The following is a 19,325-nucleotide window of genomic DNA, read 5'->3' as shown; positions in this document are numbered from 1 at the left end:
TTCCTCAAGAAGAGAGGATTATGGTCTTAAGATCTTTTCGTGTTGTTCTCGCCATTTCCGGGTCTAATTTGGCTGTCAAAGTATACTAACTTGTGGGATTACGTCATGAGCCTTCTTCTATTGAGATGGGAGGCATGATTCATGATCTACAATAAACTTTCAGGGAGTGAGGAAGCAGCAGACCACTCGATGATGTAAACATCAGCACACACGATAGTGATCACGGCACCACTATAAATAGATCGTCTGCATAAGTGCTTATAATAACAATATCACTAATACTTGGTTTGGTTAGAGTGTCCGCCCTGAGATTGGTAGGTTGTGAGTTCAAACCCCGGCCGAGTCATACCAAAGACTATAAAAATGGGACCCATTACCTCCCTGCTTGGCACTCAGCATCAAGGGTTGGAAATGGGGATTAAATCACCAAAAATGATTCCTGGGCGCGGCCACCGCTGCTGCTCACTGCTCCCCTCAACCCCCAGGGGGTGAACAAGGTGATGGGTCAAATGCAGAGGACAAATTTCACCACACCTAGTGTGTGTGTGACTATCAGTGGTACTTAATATTCAAGTCACAAAATGTAAATGGAGTATTGTTGGCACTTTTTGAATGTTTTTATATGGGCGGAATAGAGGACCTTCCATTGGCTCCGCCGTAAGCAGACTTCTATTTACGTTTATTTACAAGTTAGAATGCATAAAAAAAACCCATCCCTCGTCATGTCTTTCATAATGATTGTGAACGATAGGCAAAATTCCCCCCAAAAATGAAGCTTTCCTTTAATATTTTCTTTGTAAAAAAAAAAAAAAAAAACTTTAGGGGACTTTCCTCCTTTATCCACCATACAGCATGCAGATCTGTGTTGAAGGAGGGGTCACGTGATGTAAAAAAAAATTCTGTCATGGTACCGCAAGGACGGTATGAAGGAAAACGTTTGTGGTTTTGAAACTTTTTCATACCCCGGTATACATTGGAAGCGGCCCATGCTGATTTACAATGTGTAATTTTTTTGTGAGGTTCACAGTGCTGCTTAATGGAAGCATGTTTGGCCAAATAAACCTGCTGTGAATTAAATAGCAATTTTTAAAATGTGTCCATTAAGACCATGATAAAGGTTGAAAAAACAGATCTTCGATACTCAAAAAATAACATGTAAATGAGAAATACAACCCTTGAACATATGGAATCACAGTTAGATTTTAGGACACTTAGAGTTAAACATATGGAATCACTCAATTGTTATGGTAAATTATGGAATCATGAATAACAAATGAAAAACACATACAACCAGTAGTTTGTTGCACCATATTTGTTTTTGTAACAGCTTGCAGTCTCTTGAGGCATCAACCTTGCTCCAAATTTCTCTGATTGCTGTTGTCAAAATCAGCTGTCAGAATTATAAAAGTGTGGTTAAAGCTGAGAAAACCAAATATCTGTCAGACTTAATTTCAAATAGTGTCAGCAAGCCACGTGTTCTTTTTAAAACTATTAGTTCTGTTTTGAATTCAAATCCAGCCACTTCACTGGAGATGACCAGTAAAACTTGTGTAAAATGTCTCTCCTTTTTTAATGACAAGGTTGCTTCTATTCCAGCAAATCTATCTCCTTCCCCACTGAGTTTCAATGTGGGCACTCAGTGCTCGACTGTGTTTTGTCAGTTTGAGCCTGTGTCCATGCCTGAGCTTACCGGAATAGTTGACAAACTAAAACCCTCGTCCTGTCCCACAGACCCAGTCCCCCCTCGCTTTTTTTAAAGAGGTCTGGGACTCTATTGACTTGTCTGTTAGGGACATCATCAACAGCAGCTTGATTTCTGGCAGTGTGTCCTCTTTTTGTGAAGGAGCTGTTGTTGAGCCTTTGATCAAAAAAACAGGTCTTGATCCTACAACTTTGTAAAATTTTCAGCCCATTTCTAAATTACCTTTGGTGTCAAAAATTTTGGATACATGTGTTTTGGCGCAACTGCAGCCTTTTTTAGATGAAAATAGCACTTTAGATCCATTTTAGTCTGGATACCAAGCTTTGCACAGTACTGAATCTGCACTTTTAAAGGTTTTTAATGACTTGCTTTTAATGACTGATTCTGGCAGCTCTGCCATTTTAGTGATTTTAGATCTCACAGCTGCCTTTTGACACAGTTGACCACACAATTCTTTTAGACCGCCTGAGAGACTGTGTGGGTGTCAGGGCGACTGCATTGGACTGGTTCAGATCCTATCTGATAGAGAGGTCCTTCTCTGTCAGGCTGGGGGACGCCACCTCTTCTTCTGCTCCGCTTTACGGTGGTGTTCCCCAGGGATCTATTTTGGGCCCCATCCTGTTTGCTCCTTATCTCCTCCCTCTTGGAGGGATATTTTAGAGGCATGGAGTGTCTTATCATTTTTATGCAGACGACTGCCAAATTTATATGCAGATTTCAAAAAGCCACGGCCCCCTGACAGCCCTTCTCAACTGTCTATGCGACGTCAAGGCTTGGTTAGCCCAGAATTTTTTAATAATGAATGAGGGAAAAACGGAAATTTTAGTTTTTGGTCCGGCCCTCATTGACTTGGGACCATTGCAAAATTATGTGCGTCCCAAAGTCACCAGCCTTGGCGTCACTATACACAGCGATTTTAACTTGACATACAAGTCAATGTCGTTTTAAAATCGTGTTTTTATCAACTTCGTCTTTTAGAAAATGTAAAACAGTTTTTATCTTTTAACCTTTTTGAACAAGTCGTGCATGCTTTTATTTCAAGTCGCCTGGAATACTGCAATGCACTTTATGCTGGCATTAGCCAAAAAGCTCTCTCCCGTTTGCAGTTAGTCCAGAACGCGGCAGCACGACTTTTAACAGGGGCCAGGAAACGCAAGCATATAACCCCAATTCTTGAGACTTTGCACTGGCTCCCTTTTCATTTTAGAAATGATTTAAAAATGTTGCTGTTTGGTTTTAAAGCTTTGCTTGGACTGGCACCTCAGTATATCTCGGACCTCATCCAAATTTACACTCCTGCGCGCGCTCTGAGGTCCGAGAGCCAGTTCCAGCTCGTGGTGCTCAAGACGAGACTTAAAACCAGGGGAGACAGGGCCTTCTCTGTGGTCGGCCCTAAGCTCTGGAACACTCTGCCCCTCCATTTTCTAACTGCTCCCACAGTGGAGTGTTTTAAGTCTCGTCTTAAAACCCACTTTTATTTTTTGGCTTTTAACACTACATGAGTTGTGTGGTCCTCTGTATTTTAAATTTTTTATTTATATTTATTGTTTCAATTGGTTTTACCCTTTAAAATCGTTTTAATTATATTCATAGTGATATTGTTTTTATATTTATTTATTTTGTTTAAAAAAAATTTGTGCAGCACTTTGGAAACATTTTTGTTGTTTAAATGTGCTATATAAATAAAGTGGATTGGATTGGATTGGATTGAAAGTTGGAGTCTTGTCTTCTTTTTTTTTTTTTTGAGCAATGGCAAAAAAGAAAAATAAAGAAAAAAAACAGCCTGCATGGCAGCTTTGTGTCAACTTTGCAACTTTTTCTAGTTAGATTTCACCTCATTCCACTTTTTTTTAATGTTTTTTATTTATTTTTGCAATAGCATTTCCAGAACGTGTGGCGGGCCGGTAAACAATTAGCTGCAGGCCGCAAATGGCCCCCGGGCCGCACTTTGGACACCCCTGATCTAGATAGTCATCCATAGTCCATGGTTACTTTTCCTTAGCCCATTGTAACCTTGTTTTTACTGTTAAGTTGTTAATGGCGGCTTTTGTTTAGCTTTTCTGTATTTAAATCCCATTTCCTTTTGTCTGTTTCTTACAGTTTGATCTCAAACGGTTACTCCAGTTTTTGCCCATTTGCTCTTCATTTGTTTTGCTGTGCATTTTCTGTTTTCAAGACATATTGCTTTAAGTTTTCTGTCTTGATACTTTGAAGTTTTCTTTGGTCTATCAGCATGCTTGTCTTTTACAAACTTGCCATGTTGTTTGTACTTGATCCAGATTTTAGACACATCTGACTGTGAACAATCAACATCTTTTGCAACATTCACTTTCTTGAGAAAGTTTGATAATCCTCTCCTTTCTTTCAATTGACATCTGTCGTGTTGGTGCCATGATTCATGTCAAAGCAGCTCTCCAAGGTGTGAACACTTTTTTTTAATTGCAAACTAATGAACAGATTTAATCTGGTGTTAGCTTTAGAGATAAAAATATTACAGTGTGATTTATATTTTTTTTCCTCAGAATTGAATGATTCCATAATTGCTCGATCTAAAAATGAAACTGTTACTGACTACCACAGTTTATTTTCTTGATTAATTTTAGTACGGTGTTTATCAAAGCCAGAAAGTTTCAATTGAAATGACTATAGTTTTGTGTCATGTCTGTTATTGTTTTTTTTTTCTACAAAATTAAACAACTGAATGAACATCCTCCAAGTCTGGTGATTAAATAATTTTTTTTACAGGGTTGTGTTCTGAGTCACAGCTAAACTGCTGTTAATCACTCAATTGATTTTCAAGCCTCATGAATCAAGCAACACAATTACATTGCCAATTAATGATTTAGTGCCAGTTACTGTACATGTTTGCACGGATGTTGAGGTGGAAAGGTGCCAATTGTTCCTCCCCCTCCTCAGCCATCATGCTTTGCTTTTTATTGTCCACTCACCTTTGTCCTGCCTTTGTGCAACACTCAGCGATCCTTTTATTTTTGTTTTTTCAGGCGCGTCAAACATGGTAACCGGGGAGACAAAGAGTTTCTTCAGCTTTGCAAAATCCGTGAGTTTGCGTTGTCGTGCGTCATCCTTGTTTGATGTTACTATACGTCATGCACATTTCACAGCAAATTATGAATTTGTGTTGTTTGTTGTTTTCCTCCAAGTGGTGGCAGGTGGAGAAAGTGAATCCTATTAAACTGTATGAGGAGAACAAAGTCATGGCAGGATTCTCGCTCCTCAACCTGCTGTTCAAACAGGGAAGATCCCGTCTGGTGAAATTAGTGATGGACAAACTTCTGTGTCTCTACGACCAAAAAAAGATAAAGCCAGTGGTGGACTCTTTGTGGGCTCTGGAGGAGGTAAGAGTTCTGATCAAAGGTAAAACAAGATTCTATCCATCCATATATCTTCTGTACTACGAATCCTGTTCAGTGCTCTAGTAACCCCAGACTTGTCATTGATCAATCACAGGGCTTTTGTGAATGGGACATTGAGTTGCAATTGATCCTAGGTTGGCAAGTTAAAAAAAACTGCTAATGTTATTGATTTAATGTGGCTGTTAAAGTTCAAGTCTGAGTCCATTATTAAGCTTAGATTTCTTCTTACCGGATTACTAATTTTCAGAGAGAAAATTAAGGTCACTGGTAATATTTTCTCTTTCCTTCTGTGGGCCGCAGACAAAGATTTCAGTTTTGTCTGAGTTTTGCTGAAGAATATAATTTTGCATCCTCGCATTGATCTGTTTGATGCAGGGACTCTCAGTGATACGTACTGTAGATCTGAGTGTCTGCATAGGACACATTGTAGCTGCGTATTAGCTGGCCTAATTGGCAGCATGAAAGGAACATAGCTGTTACCAATTAGAGTTGCGATTTTCAACAATGTATGTCCTTTTTTCGAGATAGATTTTAAACCAGTTAAGAGCAGAACCAGATATTCCAACCCAGTCTTCTAACCTCTGTAATAAGATAGTATGGTCAACTGTGTCAAATGCAGCACTCAGGTCCAGCAGAACTAAGACTGACTTTTCCTGCTTCTGTGTTCAGGTGGAGATCATTTGTCACCTTGATCAGAGCTGTTTCAGTGATGTGGTGGGGCCTAAAGCCTGATTTGAAAGTATCAAATGAATTGCAAGCTGTTGGTATACAACTTTTTCTACGACTTTGCATAACAAGGTCAGGTTTGATCGTTGTTGTTACTGTGGCATCAAGCCTAATCTTCTTTTGAGGGGGCGACAGCTGTTTTTAAAGCCTTTGAAAATGTTCCAGGCAGAAATGGGATGTAACTGGATGAGAGATTTGTGGTAAGAAATATAGTAGGTACATCAGTGCAGCATGTTAATTGACTAAGACTGTGGAGGACGTACTGAATCTGAATATAAAACAACAAGATAGTAATTACAGGCATTTTGAATAAAAGTAATAACATGCTTTGTACAACAATTAATCTGACACAATTTTTCATTTGTGTGGGACAATATTAGCTGTGGATGTTTACCCACAGATTGTGGTAGGCTGTACATATTTTTCCTGCACGATTAACTCACTCCTACAAAAAGCCAATGGACAAGATTCACTTTTCCACAAGTCGCAAGGAGATTGAAGATGACTCCTAATTCAAAGACCTTTCAAGGACAATCTCTTTGTCGTAGTCAGGTCATGGTTTAGTTTATTTCGAATAGTCTATAAAAAGGGACGGCGTGGCGAAGTTGGTAGAGTGGCCGTGCCAGCAATCGGAGGGTTGCTGGTTACGGGGGTTCAATCCCCACCTTCTACCATCCTAGTCACGTCCGTTGTGTCCTTGGGCAAGACACTTCACCCCTTGCTCCTGATGGCTGCTGGTTAGCGCCTTGCATGGCAGCTCCCGCCATCAGTGTGTGAATGTGTGTGTGAATGGGTGAATGTGGAAATACTGTCAAAGCGCTTTGAGTACCTTGAAGGTAGAAAAGCGCTATACAAGTATAACCCATTTATCATTTATTTATTATTTAAAAATGACATGAAGCAACTTCACATGTTTTCATTGCCATTACCGAGGGCAGTAGGCCAGATAAATAAGTAGGAGAATGCACAGCTTCTTTATGCCTACCTGTTTTCCGAGTCTCTTCCTGTGTTTTGGTATAAGTATAGTCCATTAAGCGACGCTTTATTTATCTGTATCATTGCAGATTTAGGTGTATTTCGAAAGGTTTAGAGACAAATATAAAAGCGATCATGAAACAAATATTTTAAATGGGATGTAGTGCATTTTTAGACTCAAGAAAAATATTTAAAAAAAGATTTAAACCATTTATCATCACCAGGAGGTTACTGTTACCTCACTTCACTGACACTCACGGTATTTAGAGAAGAAAGCAGGTTAAGGGTAGCATTAAAACAAGAGAGAGTGATTGTAGAGTTTGAGCAGAAAATGCCATATTGCTGTTCTGTTCTCGGGTGTTCCAGTTGTTCAAATAGAGAGATAGGAAAGACCTTTCATAAAGTCCCAAATTAAGTGGCTCATAAAGGTAATAAAGTCAGGAAAAAACAAAAGTGCGTCGAAGGAAATGGCTCTTAAAAATATCCCTTTCATCATCTTGAGGAATACAATCGGACCATGTTCGTGTCTGCAGTGATTACTTTGTAAAACGGTTGTTTGAACATTGGATTTGTTTAAGAAACTTTCTGTGATGCAATCAAGTTTATTATCTACTAAATTAGTACTGTTTGATAGCATAATCAAACGTAAAGAAAAGACAATAAATCACATTCGTTTTTTTTGTTTTATTTTGTGGTTGATATGCCTATAAATATAACTACGAAGACCTGGTTGTGCAAATAAACTAATGATATGTTAAGTCCTCGTAATAAATATTGTGATTGTTAGTTCAATCCACCATATTTTCCTTGTCCATTTTCATATCAGAAACTAAAAGCTTAGTTGTTGTTGTGCAGGAAAGCCAAGATCGACACAGATGACCACATTAGCGTCTTTGGTGGTATTTGTTAGCATCAAAAAAATATCCCTAAGAGTATTAATAAACTAGATGAATAAATCTCTCGCATGCTAACCAGCATATACTGAATTTTGATATCGCAAGCAAAGATTCCTGCTGAACAACATCAATCAATCAATCAATCAATCAATCAATGTTTATTTAGATAGCCCTAAATCACAAGTGTCTCAAAGGGCTGCACAAGCCACAACGACATCCTCGGTACAGAGCCCACATAAGGGCAAGGAAAAACTCACCCCAGTGGGACGTCGATGTGAAGGACTATGAGAAACCTTGGAGAGGACCGCATATGTGGGTAACCCCCCCCTCTAAAGGAGACCGAATGCAATGGATGTCGAGTGGGTCTGACATAATATTGTGAGAGTCCAGTCCATAGTCCAGTCCATAACATGGACATATACAGCTAAATAATGAGACTAAATATACTTAAATAAAAAACAACTTCAGACATAAATTGTAGATGAAATACATAACATATACTGTAATATTGTACATGGTAATTGTTATATATTGTATATATGATATATACATAATATAATATATCAGTATATATAATATACTGTACATATATTATGTAAATATTACATATATATGTTATATTTTATATTGCTATAAATTGCTAGGGCAAGGTTTCTCATAGTCATTCACATCGACGTCCCACTGGGGTGAGTTTTTCCCTGCCCTTATGTGGGCTCTGTACCGAGGATGTCGTTGTGGCTTGTGCAGCCCTTTGAGACACTTGTGATTTAGGGCTATATAAATAAACATTGATTGATTGATTGATTGAATCAAATACGTTACTTACCAATGCACGAATAAGTCCAATTTTGTCTTTCAGGGATAAATGTTTAATTTGTGGACCCCTCAGATGTAAAGACAATCTTTTCTTCTCTAAATACTGTAAGTGTCAAATGAAGTCAGGAAGCAGTAACGTCTTGGTGATGATTAATGATTGAAATATTTTTCTTAAGAGTGTAAAAATCCACTCCATCCCATTTAAAATATTTTTTTCATGATTGCTTTTATACTTGCCTCTAAACCTTTCAAAATACGCCTAAATCTGCAAGGATTCAGATAAATAAACAGTAGGCTAATGGGGCTTAGACCATTGCCTGAAACCTCTAGGTCACGTGATTGCAACCCAACTATAAAGTTTCTGTCCAGCGCTCTTATTGTTTTCACTTTCTGTTTGTCTTCACTCTCAGCCGCTTTACCTTTGCCTGAGCATTGTTTCCTTAATCTGTTTCTAGATTGTCAATTTTACCTGCACAGCGCTTCTCTTCTCTGCATCTTGTCACTCCAGAGTCACGTTTAACATGTGATACAAAAGTTTAATAGATGATCTAATAGATAAATTATGTAGATAGCTTCATCCAGTGTTTCTAAAATAGGGGGTACCAATGTTTCCATTGTCGATGTGCACACTCTAGAATTCATGTTAGAGAGATATACAAGCCTACAACTACTGTAAGTTCGAACAGTACTAGTCAACCTGCTCCCTGTTCTACCCAGTAAAAGTATTGATTGCACAGGAATTATGTGTACAGAGCTAACAAAGGCAGAGAGATGGAAAAGTTTGTGACAGGAATGAAAAGAAAAAAGGAACCGTCATCAGCGTTGAGGAAAATAACCTGAGTAAAAACACCCCACAGTACAACCAAGTATAGCCTTTTAATTCACACTAAATACAGTAGCTATTTTGATTCTGATTCTGATTCTGATTCTGATACTGCTACTGATTCTGATTCTAAAAAAAAAAAGGTGTGTTGGAAAGTGATGGCAACAAAAAAGACAACAAATTAACCACCTGACTCGGTTTTTCTGACTGGGGAAAAAAAACTGCACCTCAATATATTTGATGTTTATTAAATCGCAATTTTTGCAAACAGAGATTGAGAGTTAAACCTTTTTTTAAGTTTGTTTGCTTATTTAAGATAAGTTATTCACCGTCCAATTATAATTTGAAAAATACTAATGAGAAATAAACGTTTATTGTGTTTTAAAGGGTTACTAACATTATCCTTATATATTATGATTATATTAGTGCTTAATTTGGTCTCAAAATAATGCTGACAATAATATCATTTATCGGCAATAATTTGTGGGACAATATATATCGTCCAGCAAAATTTGTAATTGTTTCAGGCCTAGTGGTTGCCATGGTCAGTCAGTTAGTCAGTTTGCAACATGATTTAAACAGTTACTGTATGGGCAGATTTTCATTTAACTTTTGGGAAATGTCCGAAACGGGATAAAGAACAAGTGATTAGATTGTAAGGGTGATCTTCATAATTTCTACTACCGGTATGTTAACTTACCTTTACGGTACAACACTGAACTTTCCTGTTTGTGTATGCAAGATTACTCAGTTTATCTCATTTTGCTATAGAACAAACGCACCCAGCTGCTGACATTGATGCAAAGAGTAAACCCTTTTGCAGACTGTGCTTAAGAAACCTCTCTATGCCTTTACCTTCAGACTTCTTCTGTTTGTTTGAGATTGTCATTGATGCCACAAGCGGTGGAAAAGTGTATTACTACTGAGTACCGCCGCAGCCCTTACGGACCACAGCTGAAAAACACATATTTAATGGCACTCACGGCCCAAAAATGGGTCCCGGCCCTATGGTTGAGAAACACTGTAGTAGTGTAGTGTATGGTCAGTACCAGTGGCGGGCCATGCATTTCACACCTAGGCCTTCAGTGATGTCCTACATTGTCCAACTTTAATAAATACCTTTCATAATACCATCATTTATGTCACTACATGACCACGGCTGCAGAAACACTATACAGAAACACACTTGTGCACTACTGCGTATTAGATCACCTCAATAGTGTACAAAACTGGCTATTTTCCGGCGCATTTAAAAATAAATAAAAAACGCATCAGCAATTAAAACATATCTCCATGGTTCTGTCATAACCAAAATAATTGTCAAAACATATTAAATGTGAACAAATAAAGAAATAACATATTTGAACTCATAATCCGCAGCACCCATTGGAGGCCGTAAGCCAGGGGTTGATTCGGTTCGATTGGAAGTGTCAAACTAACTCACCGGCGAGGGTGAGATAGGTTGACCTCATCTCACGAGATCGAGCTTCTCATAAAATGTCCTTCTAGAAAATGACCTTGCAAATATACACTATATTGCCAAAAGTATTTGGCCACCTGCCTTTACTCACATATGAACTTGAAGTGCCATCCCATGGAATTGTCCAAAATGTTTTGGTATCCTGGGGCATTCAAGGTTCCTTTCACTGGAGCTAAGGGGCCAAGCCCAACAACCCCACATTAAAATCCTCCTCCACCAAATTTCACACTCGGCACAATGCAGTACGAAATGTAGCGTTCTCCTGGCAACCTCCAAACCCAGACTGGTCCATCGAATTGCCAGATGGAGAAGCGTGATTCGTGATTCAGAACGTGTCTCCACTGCTCTAGAGTCCAGTGGCGACGTGCTTTACACCACTGCATCCCACGCTTTGCATTGGACTTGGTGATATATGGCTTAGATCAGGGGTCTCAAACTAAATTTACCTGGGGGCCACTGGATGCAGAAACTGGGTGAGGCTGGGCCGCAAGAAAAGATAAAAAAAAAAAAAATCGAACATGCACTTTTTAATGAATTCACCTTCTTTGAATGGCTTTCCCGCCCTAGCAACCATCTCACTCACCATGTAGCTAGCTTTGACTGCTGCATCGCTCTTTTCGGTTGCTTTCTTGAAGAAATATTGTTGCCTCAGTAGACTGGTTTTAAAATGTGCAATCCGGTTCACTCTCTCATCTCCCTGGTATTTTGCATACTCCTCAGCATGTCTAGTTGTATAATGACGTTTCAAATTGTATTCCTTGTGCACCGCAACTTTCTCTGTGCAAATAAGACACGTCGAGGTGCCCCTGTGCTCAACAAAGAAATATTGCATCTCCCACTTTTCCTGGAATTGTCTTTGCTCATCACTAACCTTTCTCTTCACTGCAGGCTTTGAAAAATACATGTTTGGTGTTGTAGAATATATTTGTATTTAGCCGACGCACGGAGAATAATGTTATTTCCGCAATGTGTGTCGTTCCCCTTTTCCTCTCTACAGCAACACGGCAGTCGGCGGAAAGTACCGTGGAGTTTACAGTTACGGTAGCACAATTAGCCCCGAACGGGCTAACATCACGACTAACGTGTTACACGTCCGATTCGCCCAGCGACTCTCTGTCAGAGTATCAGCGCTGGGGTCCAGTGCACCACAGTTTTGTATTGTCGCTCGGTCCTTCGGCGGAGTGCTTCGGAAGCTACCGGACCGCTCGTCTTACCCGCCCGGACTGTTTACAGCGGCACCAGGGGGCGGGAGCGAGCAGGTGGGCGAGCGAGGGAGGGAGGAAGAGCGCGTGCGGGTCTAGTGGAAAAGCGGCAAAACGTTTCTCTGCTTGCATCACGCAAGTGACGTCAATGCATACTTGCCAACCTTGAGACCTCCGAATTCAGGAGATGGGTGGGGTTGGGGGGAGGTGGGGTTTGGGGGTAGCGGGGGTGTATATTTTAGCCCGGAAGAGTTAGGGCTGCAAAAGATTCTGGGTATGTGTTCCGTTGTGTTTATGTTGTGTTACGGTGCGGATGTTCTCCCGAAATGTGTTTGTCATTCTTATTTGGTGTGGGTTCACAGTGTGGCGCATATTTGTTACAGTGTTAGTTGTTTGTACGACCACCCTCAGTGTGACCTGTATGTCTGTTGATCAAGTATGTCTTGCAGTTTCGACTGGGACGCTGTTTGTATGGAGAAAAAGCGGGCGCGACGACAGGTTGTAGAGGACGCTATCACGGCACGCCCTCAATATTGTCGAGAGCCATATACCACATCGTGATTGGTAGATTCCTTTAGCTCTGCACACAACGCTGTCAAGCGCCATTAATTTGGGATGCAAAACAATAACAGGGCAATACTTTTTCATAACATGGTCACTACTGCCTAGTTTCTCTTGTTATATTCTTATTTTACTGTTATATTTTTATTCTAATTTTTGCTTTTTATTTTTATTCTATTCTAATATTTTTCTATTTTGTTTCCATTTATACCCCCATTATTTACTTTTTACTTTTTACAATTTTGTAAAAAATTAAAATTTTGCTGCTGGAATTTAAATTTTCCTGAGGGAACACTCCTGAAGGAATCAATAAAGTACTATCTATCTATCTAATTTAAAAGCTGCGGGCCGCACTATCATTAAACTTTCATTTTAAGGTGGGGGCCGCAAAATCTCGTCTCGCGGGCCGCAATTGGCACACGGGCCGCGTGTCTGAGACCACTGGCTTAGATGCAGCTGCTCGGCCATGGAAAACCATTCCATGAAGCTCTCTGCGAACTAGGGGTTAGGTTACGTGGGCTGATTGGAAGGTCACATGAAGTTTGGAGCTCTGTAGCAACTGACTGTGCAGAAAGTCTTTGCACTATGCGCTTCAGCATCCGCTGACTCCTCTCTGTCAGTTTACGTGGCCTACCACTTGGTGGCTGACTTGCTGTTGTTCCCAAACTCTTCACTTTTCTCATAATAAAGTTGACTTTGGAATATTTAGGAGCGAGGATATTTCACGACTGGATTTGTTGCACAGGTGGCATCCTATGACAGTTCCACGCTGGAAATCACTGAGAGCGGCCCATTCTTTCACAAATGTTCGTAGAAACAAACTCCATTCCTAAGTGCTTGATTTTATACACTGGGCCAAGTGATTAGGACACCTGATTCTCATCATTTGGATGGGTGGCCAATACTTTTGGCAAAATAGTGTATATCTGCAACCAGGCCCGTTGCAACCGGATATGCAAACTAGGCAGTTGTCTAGGGCCCCCAGCTAAAAGAGTGGCCCCTAACAACGACAAGTCATGTTTTAAAATTTAACAGCAACAGCAGCTTTCTATCATCGAAGAAATACAGTGACAATATCAGAATAATGTCAAAGACACAGGCTGAGTCCCCCTTGAGGGCCCCCTTCCAGCAGCCAAAAGTCTCATATGCACAATGACACTGACAATAACCAATTAATCAGTGGCAATGACACTATTGCACAGTGTCATTGACACTGCGGAATCCCCTTCCCAGCAGCCAACCAAGTTGGAAGAGTGTGCACGGCCACTCGTCGTGACGTAATCTGAACTTTTGCTGACTGCCAGTCGAAATACGGTTAAGAAATGAAACAAATGTACCCTTCAGGAAGCCAGAAGTGGAAGAGAAACCAGAACAAGAGAGAAAAGAAACAGCAAATGATCGGTAAGACTGCTACTTCAAAGCTTTATGGTCACTGTGAAACTACTACATGCACGCCAACCTACCTTAATGCTCATGTAAATATCCACCATACACACCAAAACAGATGTGCTTAATGCTTTTAAGTGTGCTTTGTTAGCCCCATAGTCAGTGTACAAAACATAAGAATAAGCTAATATTTTTTAAAGTAGTAAACTAGTAAACTAGCTAGGTGCTTTGTTCAAATTCCTATGCCATTTCTGACACCAGTGATGATGATGGTGCAGTGTAATTCTCTTAACTGACTGTGAGAGTGCCATTTTTTAAACATATTACAGTCAATGTTACATACATACTGTTCAATGTACATACATACCAACATTTTTTATATTTTCTTTGACATATTCACACTGTCCATACCAGTCACTTTGGGACATGTCATATTTTCAAATGTAGGGCCTGTGCTAATATCTATGCAACTGTTGCACTCTATGCATGCAAAACGTGCTTGATAAATTAATTTTCATTTTTCCAACAGTGCCCTCAAGTTTCTGAGGAAGACAAACACGAACAAACCATGACCGAGTATGCATCCACCTCATTAAGGCCGCTTGAGTTCACATCACTTACCAGTGCTGATGCAACACTTGGAAGTATGTTTGAATAGAAAAAATATGTTTATATGTTTAGTTTGCTTATTTTTATTTAATTAACTAAGTCAAGAAACCAAGGTTATTTTCAATGTAAATAATAAATATTTTATCAACGATATTTGCATATTTTATATAATATTTTGTATACATATATTTATATTTTTTCAAGTTAGGGTAATTTTCTGTTTTATATTAATGTTAATTACACGTTTCAGTTCAGTTTCAGTTTATTTGGAACATGCATACGATACAATGTAATGCATCACATATTTCCAGTTGTTTCATTACAGCATGTCCGAAAAGGAGTAGAAAGAAGCAGAGCTTATTTTGATAGGATGTTGGTAGAATGAACATTTGATAGATTGTGTACATATTGGTATACATATGTTATATTTTTATATAAACAATTCCTGTTTTAAATAAAGATGTTTCAGACTGATTAAATGAGTGTGTGATGTGCTTCAATTGGTAAAATATATTAATTAACTTTTTTTTTTTGGGTGGGGATATTTGGTCCCCAGGTACCCTCTTTGCCTAGGGCCCCCAAATACCTAGAAACGGGCCTGTCTGCAAGCTAATCAACGCTTTACTCTCCTTCCTTGTGGGTTAAAAAAGCGAGTCAATATCAGATTTTACCGGTCGATCTACGTTCCCGACCTCACCTATGGTCATGAGCTTTGGGTTATGACCGAAAGGACAAGATCATGGGTATAAGCGGCCGAAATTAGTTTCCTCTGCCGGGTGGCGGGGCTCTCCCTTAGAGATAGGGTGAGAAGCTCTGTCATCCGGGAGGAACTCAGAGTAAAGCCGCTGCTCCTCCACATCGAGAGGAGCCAGATGAGGTGGTTCGGGCATCTGGTCAGGATGCCACCCGAACGCCTCCCTAGGGAGGTGTTTAGGGCACGTCCAACCAGTAGGAGGCCACGGGGAAGACCCAGGACACGTTGGGAAGACTATGTCTCCCGGCTGGCCTGGGAACGCCCCTGGATCCCCCGGGAAGAGCTGGACGAAGTGGCTGGGGAGAGGAAAGTCTGGGTTTCCCTGCTTAGGCTGCTGCCCCCGCGACCCGACCTCGGATAAGCGGAAGAAGATGGATGGATGGAATATCAGATTTCTCTGGGAGCTAAGTATGGCTCACAACTCACAACCTGTGATTGGATGCTCACTTGTGTGAGTCACAAGTGAGTAACCAATCACAGGAGGCGTGAAAGTCACGCGCAGCAATCTAGAAGGGTTACTGTCAACAACTTGTGATCTGATTGCTATCACAATTGTCTATCAACTTCATGTGCCCGGTTCACCTATATTGCACACGATGGCATAATGCGAGCTGAATTCTGATTGAATAAAAGCTCTAACGTAAGAACAGTAACACCGGAGCCCAATATGACATGGAGAGAATATGATGAATACTTTTATATATTTAGGGAAAGTAAATTAGAAATGAAATTAACTTTTATCAATTTATAATCATAATTTATGTTAGGCCATCAAGGAAGGCCTTGGCGGCCCACCACTGATACTGACTGGTCATTAGGTGTCAATAACATTACAAGCATGAATATTTGAAAGTTAATAAATGTACTTATGAAAGTAAAACAGTATTTCACAAAAGCGAACAAAACTAAGATCTCTTTTGCGACTTTTTCTGCCTCAAAAAAAGGCTAAATCACATGTTTGAGGTCCTGATCTGGCGCAGTGCTAAGATAGAATATTAATAAAGATTAAAGACAAATAATAAAGATATAATAACTATTTTAATATCAGACGATTCGACTGTGAGGTTGATTGTCGAATCTTCCGAATCAAATGGTCAACTATTTGAAGACAGCTCTGATCTTTTGATTATTTTCTTTTCTCTTTCCATAGCGATATTAATTCAATGTGTCTTGTTGTTGGTTTTTTTCGCTCATGAAAACACTGTATCTAGTGCAGTGTTTAGCATTGCTCCCGTTCAAGCAGTTGTGCTGGGTTCAGTTCTTGGCCAACGCAGATTTCATGTTTGTAGGTCTGATGGTTGAAGTTCACAGACTGTCCCTCTGACTTCAGGTTTGGGTTTTTCCTGGTAGGAATATGATTTGTTGCATTCACTGAAGAAGATTAGGATGGTGTGCATGGATACAATGTCAGGGCACATTCAGCCTCATTTGTTGTCATAGAAAATGTTAAAGATTGTTTTAGTTTACGTGTTGTCGTTGGGTATGAATGTTTCAAACCGTAGGCATCCTATAGTTCTTTAGCTGCTCTCTTACAGTACTTATATATTACTGACAAGTTTAAGATTGTAAAACTTTTTATAAACTGTCTCAATTATCAGTGTTTGTTTTCTGTGAGACAACGTGTAAGACAAAGTTTCTGACCTATTTTCACTTTTGGCCTGTGTTATAGCATGTTCAACAAATAAATGTGTGTGTGACACACAAAGAAGGTCATTGAATGGTGCTTCTCTAATTAGATAACATATTTATTTAGCATTTTTTTAAGCAACAGGATGTCAGAATTATATTTCAAAAGGATCATAATGATTCACTGGCTTGTAATAGGGAGATTAGAGGCTCTGTTGTTGCCATGGTAACCCGGATTGCCTGCTTTTGTGGTGCATCATAATTGGTGGACTAGCCAGGACACCTCTCATGTTGTGTTAATGATGATGTTGACAACTGTTTGCAGTGCTTGTACATTTTTTTGACATCATAGTTTACCACAGATACACTTTGTTTGAGTTCAGCACTAGAGTTTAGGTGTTCTACATTAATATGCTCGTCTTTCTGCACTTATGAACATATGCAGTCTCCTCATTACATCAGAGTTGATGCCTATGCCTAAAGTAAGCTGTCCTCTAAATTCTTAATTTTTTATTTTTGTTATTTTCAGGTTAAAGAGGCCATGCAGAGAATTCATGACAGAGGAAATATTGGAAAACTAATTTTGGATGTCGAGAAGTCACCTACTCCCTTGGTAACAGCAATTTCTTTAATCAAACAAGTACATTTCCTAGCAAAAGTATTGCTGTATTGCCAGCATCATTGATCTGAAGTTTTCTGTTATTAAAAAAACTTCTCCTTAACAGTGAAATATGTGAAAAAGAAATTAAGTACAATAAGATGGATGCAGTTCAATATAAATTCAAGATGGGGCTACAAGCTGAAACAAATAATGCTGCACTTGTAATATATATATATATATATATATATATATATATATATATATATGTATGTATGTATGTATGTATGTATGTATGTATGTATGTATGTATGTGTGTGTGTATATATATATGTGTGTGTATATACAGTATATGTATATATTTATATGTATACATGTGTATATATGTATATATATTTAAATGAATAGGGCTGTCAAACGCTTAAAATAGTTATGCATGATTAATTGCATTTTGTTCATAGTTAACTTAAAATTAATCATGATTAATATATAATTATAATAATTACCACATACCAGAGCAATTCCAGAAACTCTTGCGTCAGTACTTTGACAGATTCAACATGCGATTCACCTACGGATAATTCACCACCAACTGGCAGAGACTAGAAGTGGGCATTGTCACTGGCTGCACAATTTCAGTGATTCTATTTTCTGCAGCGATGAACCTTCTTGTCAAGTCGGCAGAGAAGTTATGTCGAGGCGCAGTCCTTGCAAGCGGAATCCAGATGCTGCCCATTAGAGTGTTCATGGACGACCTTACCATCACAGCAAGATCAGTGCCAGAAGGAAGATGGATTTTGGAGGACCTGATTGAGCTCACCAATTGGGCAAGGATGGAGTTCAAACCGGCAAAGTCCAGAAGCCTCGTTCTGAAGAAAGGGCGTGTTCAGGACCGGTTTCGCTTCAAGATCAGGGAGAACATCATTCCAACTGTCCAAGAGAAACCTGTGAAGTGCTTGGGGAAGTGGTACAGGGCAGACCTCAATGACCGACTGAGTGTGAAAGAAATGCTTAGCCACGGAGAAGCCTGGATGACATCCCTAGAAAAGAGTGGCCTCCCGGGCAAGTATAAGGCCTGGGGTTACTAACATGGGGTTCTCCCCCGTCTGCTCTGGCCACTCCTGGTTTATGAGGTACCTGTATCCACAGTTGAGAGTCTGGAGAGGAAGTTGAACACCTACTTGAGGAGATGGCTGGGTGTCCCTAGAAGCTTATGTTCCATTGGACTGTACAGCACAGGAAGCAAGCTACAGCTGCCAATAACATCAGTGGTGGAGGAGTACAAAGTGACAAAAACACACCAGGCCATGATGCTACGAGACAGCAAAGATGAGCGAGTAAGGCAGGCAGGCAGGCATTGTCGTCAGGTCAGGCAGAAAGTGGTCAGCCAGCAAAGCACTGAGGGAGGCAGAGGATCGACTGCATCACGCGGACATTGTGGGATCAGGGAAGACTTGGTCTGGGTTGCTCATCCAGAACAAATTGGAATAAAGCTGACTCAAAGGAACGGCGAGGCTTGGTGCAGAGGGAGGTCCGAAAGGCTGAGGAGGAACGCCGGCATGTCAAGGCAGTAGCCATGAACAAACAAGGCAGCTGAACTAGATGGGAGAGTGTAAAAGACAGATCTCTAACCTGGCAGGACATCTGGAGCATGGAAGGCCACCGGATCAAGTTCCTGCTGTGTTCTACATATGATGTCCTGCCCACCCCATCAAACCTCTATACTTGGGGAATGGTAGAGAGCCCCAGCTGCACAAAAATGTATATTTAAAACTATGATTAGACTTTTTTATATAT

At 39.9% G+C, this 19,325-nt stretch overlaps 1 protein-coding gene across 1 annotated transcript in view; it reads left to right on the top strand.

Annotated features, from left to right (window-relative positions):
- The window catches only part of vat1l (vesicle amine transport 1-like), a 44,876-nt gene that overhangs the window by 11,186 nt on the left and 14,365 nt on the right, over positions 1–19,325 (top strand). Inside the window, exons 6-8 of the mRNA XM_061963519.1 lie at positions 4,705–4,760; positions 4,864–5,058; positions 17,460–17,543. Coding sequence (XP_061819503.1) covers positions 4,705–4,760; positions 4,864–5,058; positions 17,460–17,543 — 335 coding nt within the window. The remainder of the gene's footprint in view (positions 1–4,704; positions 4,761–4,863; positions 5,059–17,459; positions 17,544–19,325) is intronic.

This window comes from Nerophis lumbriciformis, linkage group LG06 (genome assembly GCF_033978685.3).
Source record: "Nerophis lumbriciformis linkage group LG06, RoL_Nlum_v2.1, whole genome shotgun sequence".
Taxonomy (NCBI): domain Eukaryota; kingdom Metazoa; phylum Chordata; class Actinopteri; order Syngnathiformes; family Syngnathidae; genus Nerophis; species Nerophis lumbriciformis.
The sequence above is the reverse complement of the archived record's forward strand: the minus strand, read 5'-3'. Positions and strand labels throughout refer to the sequence as shown.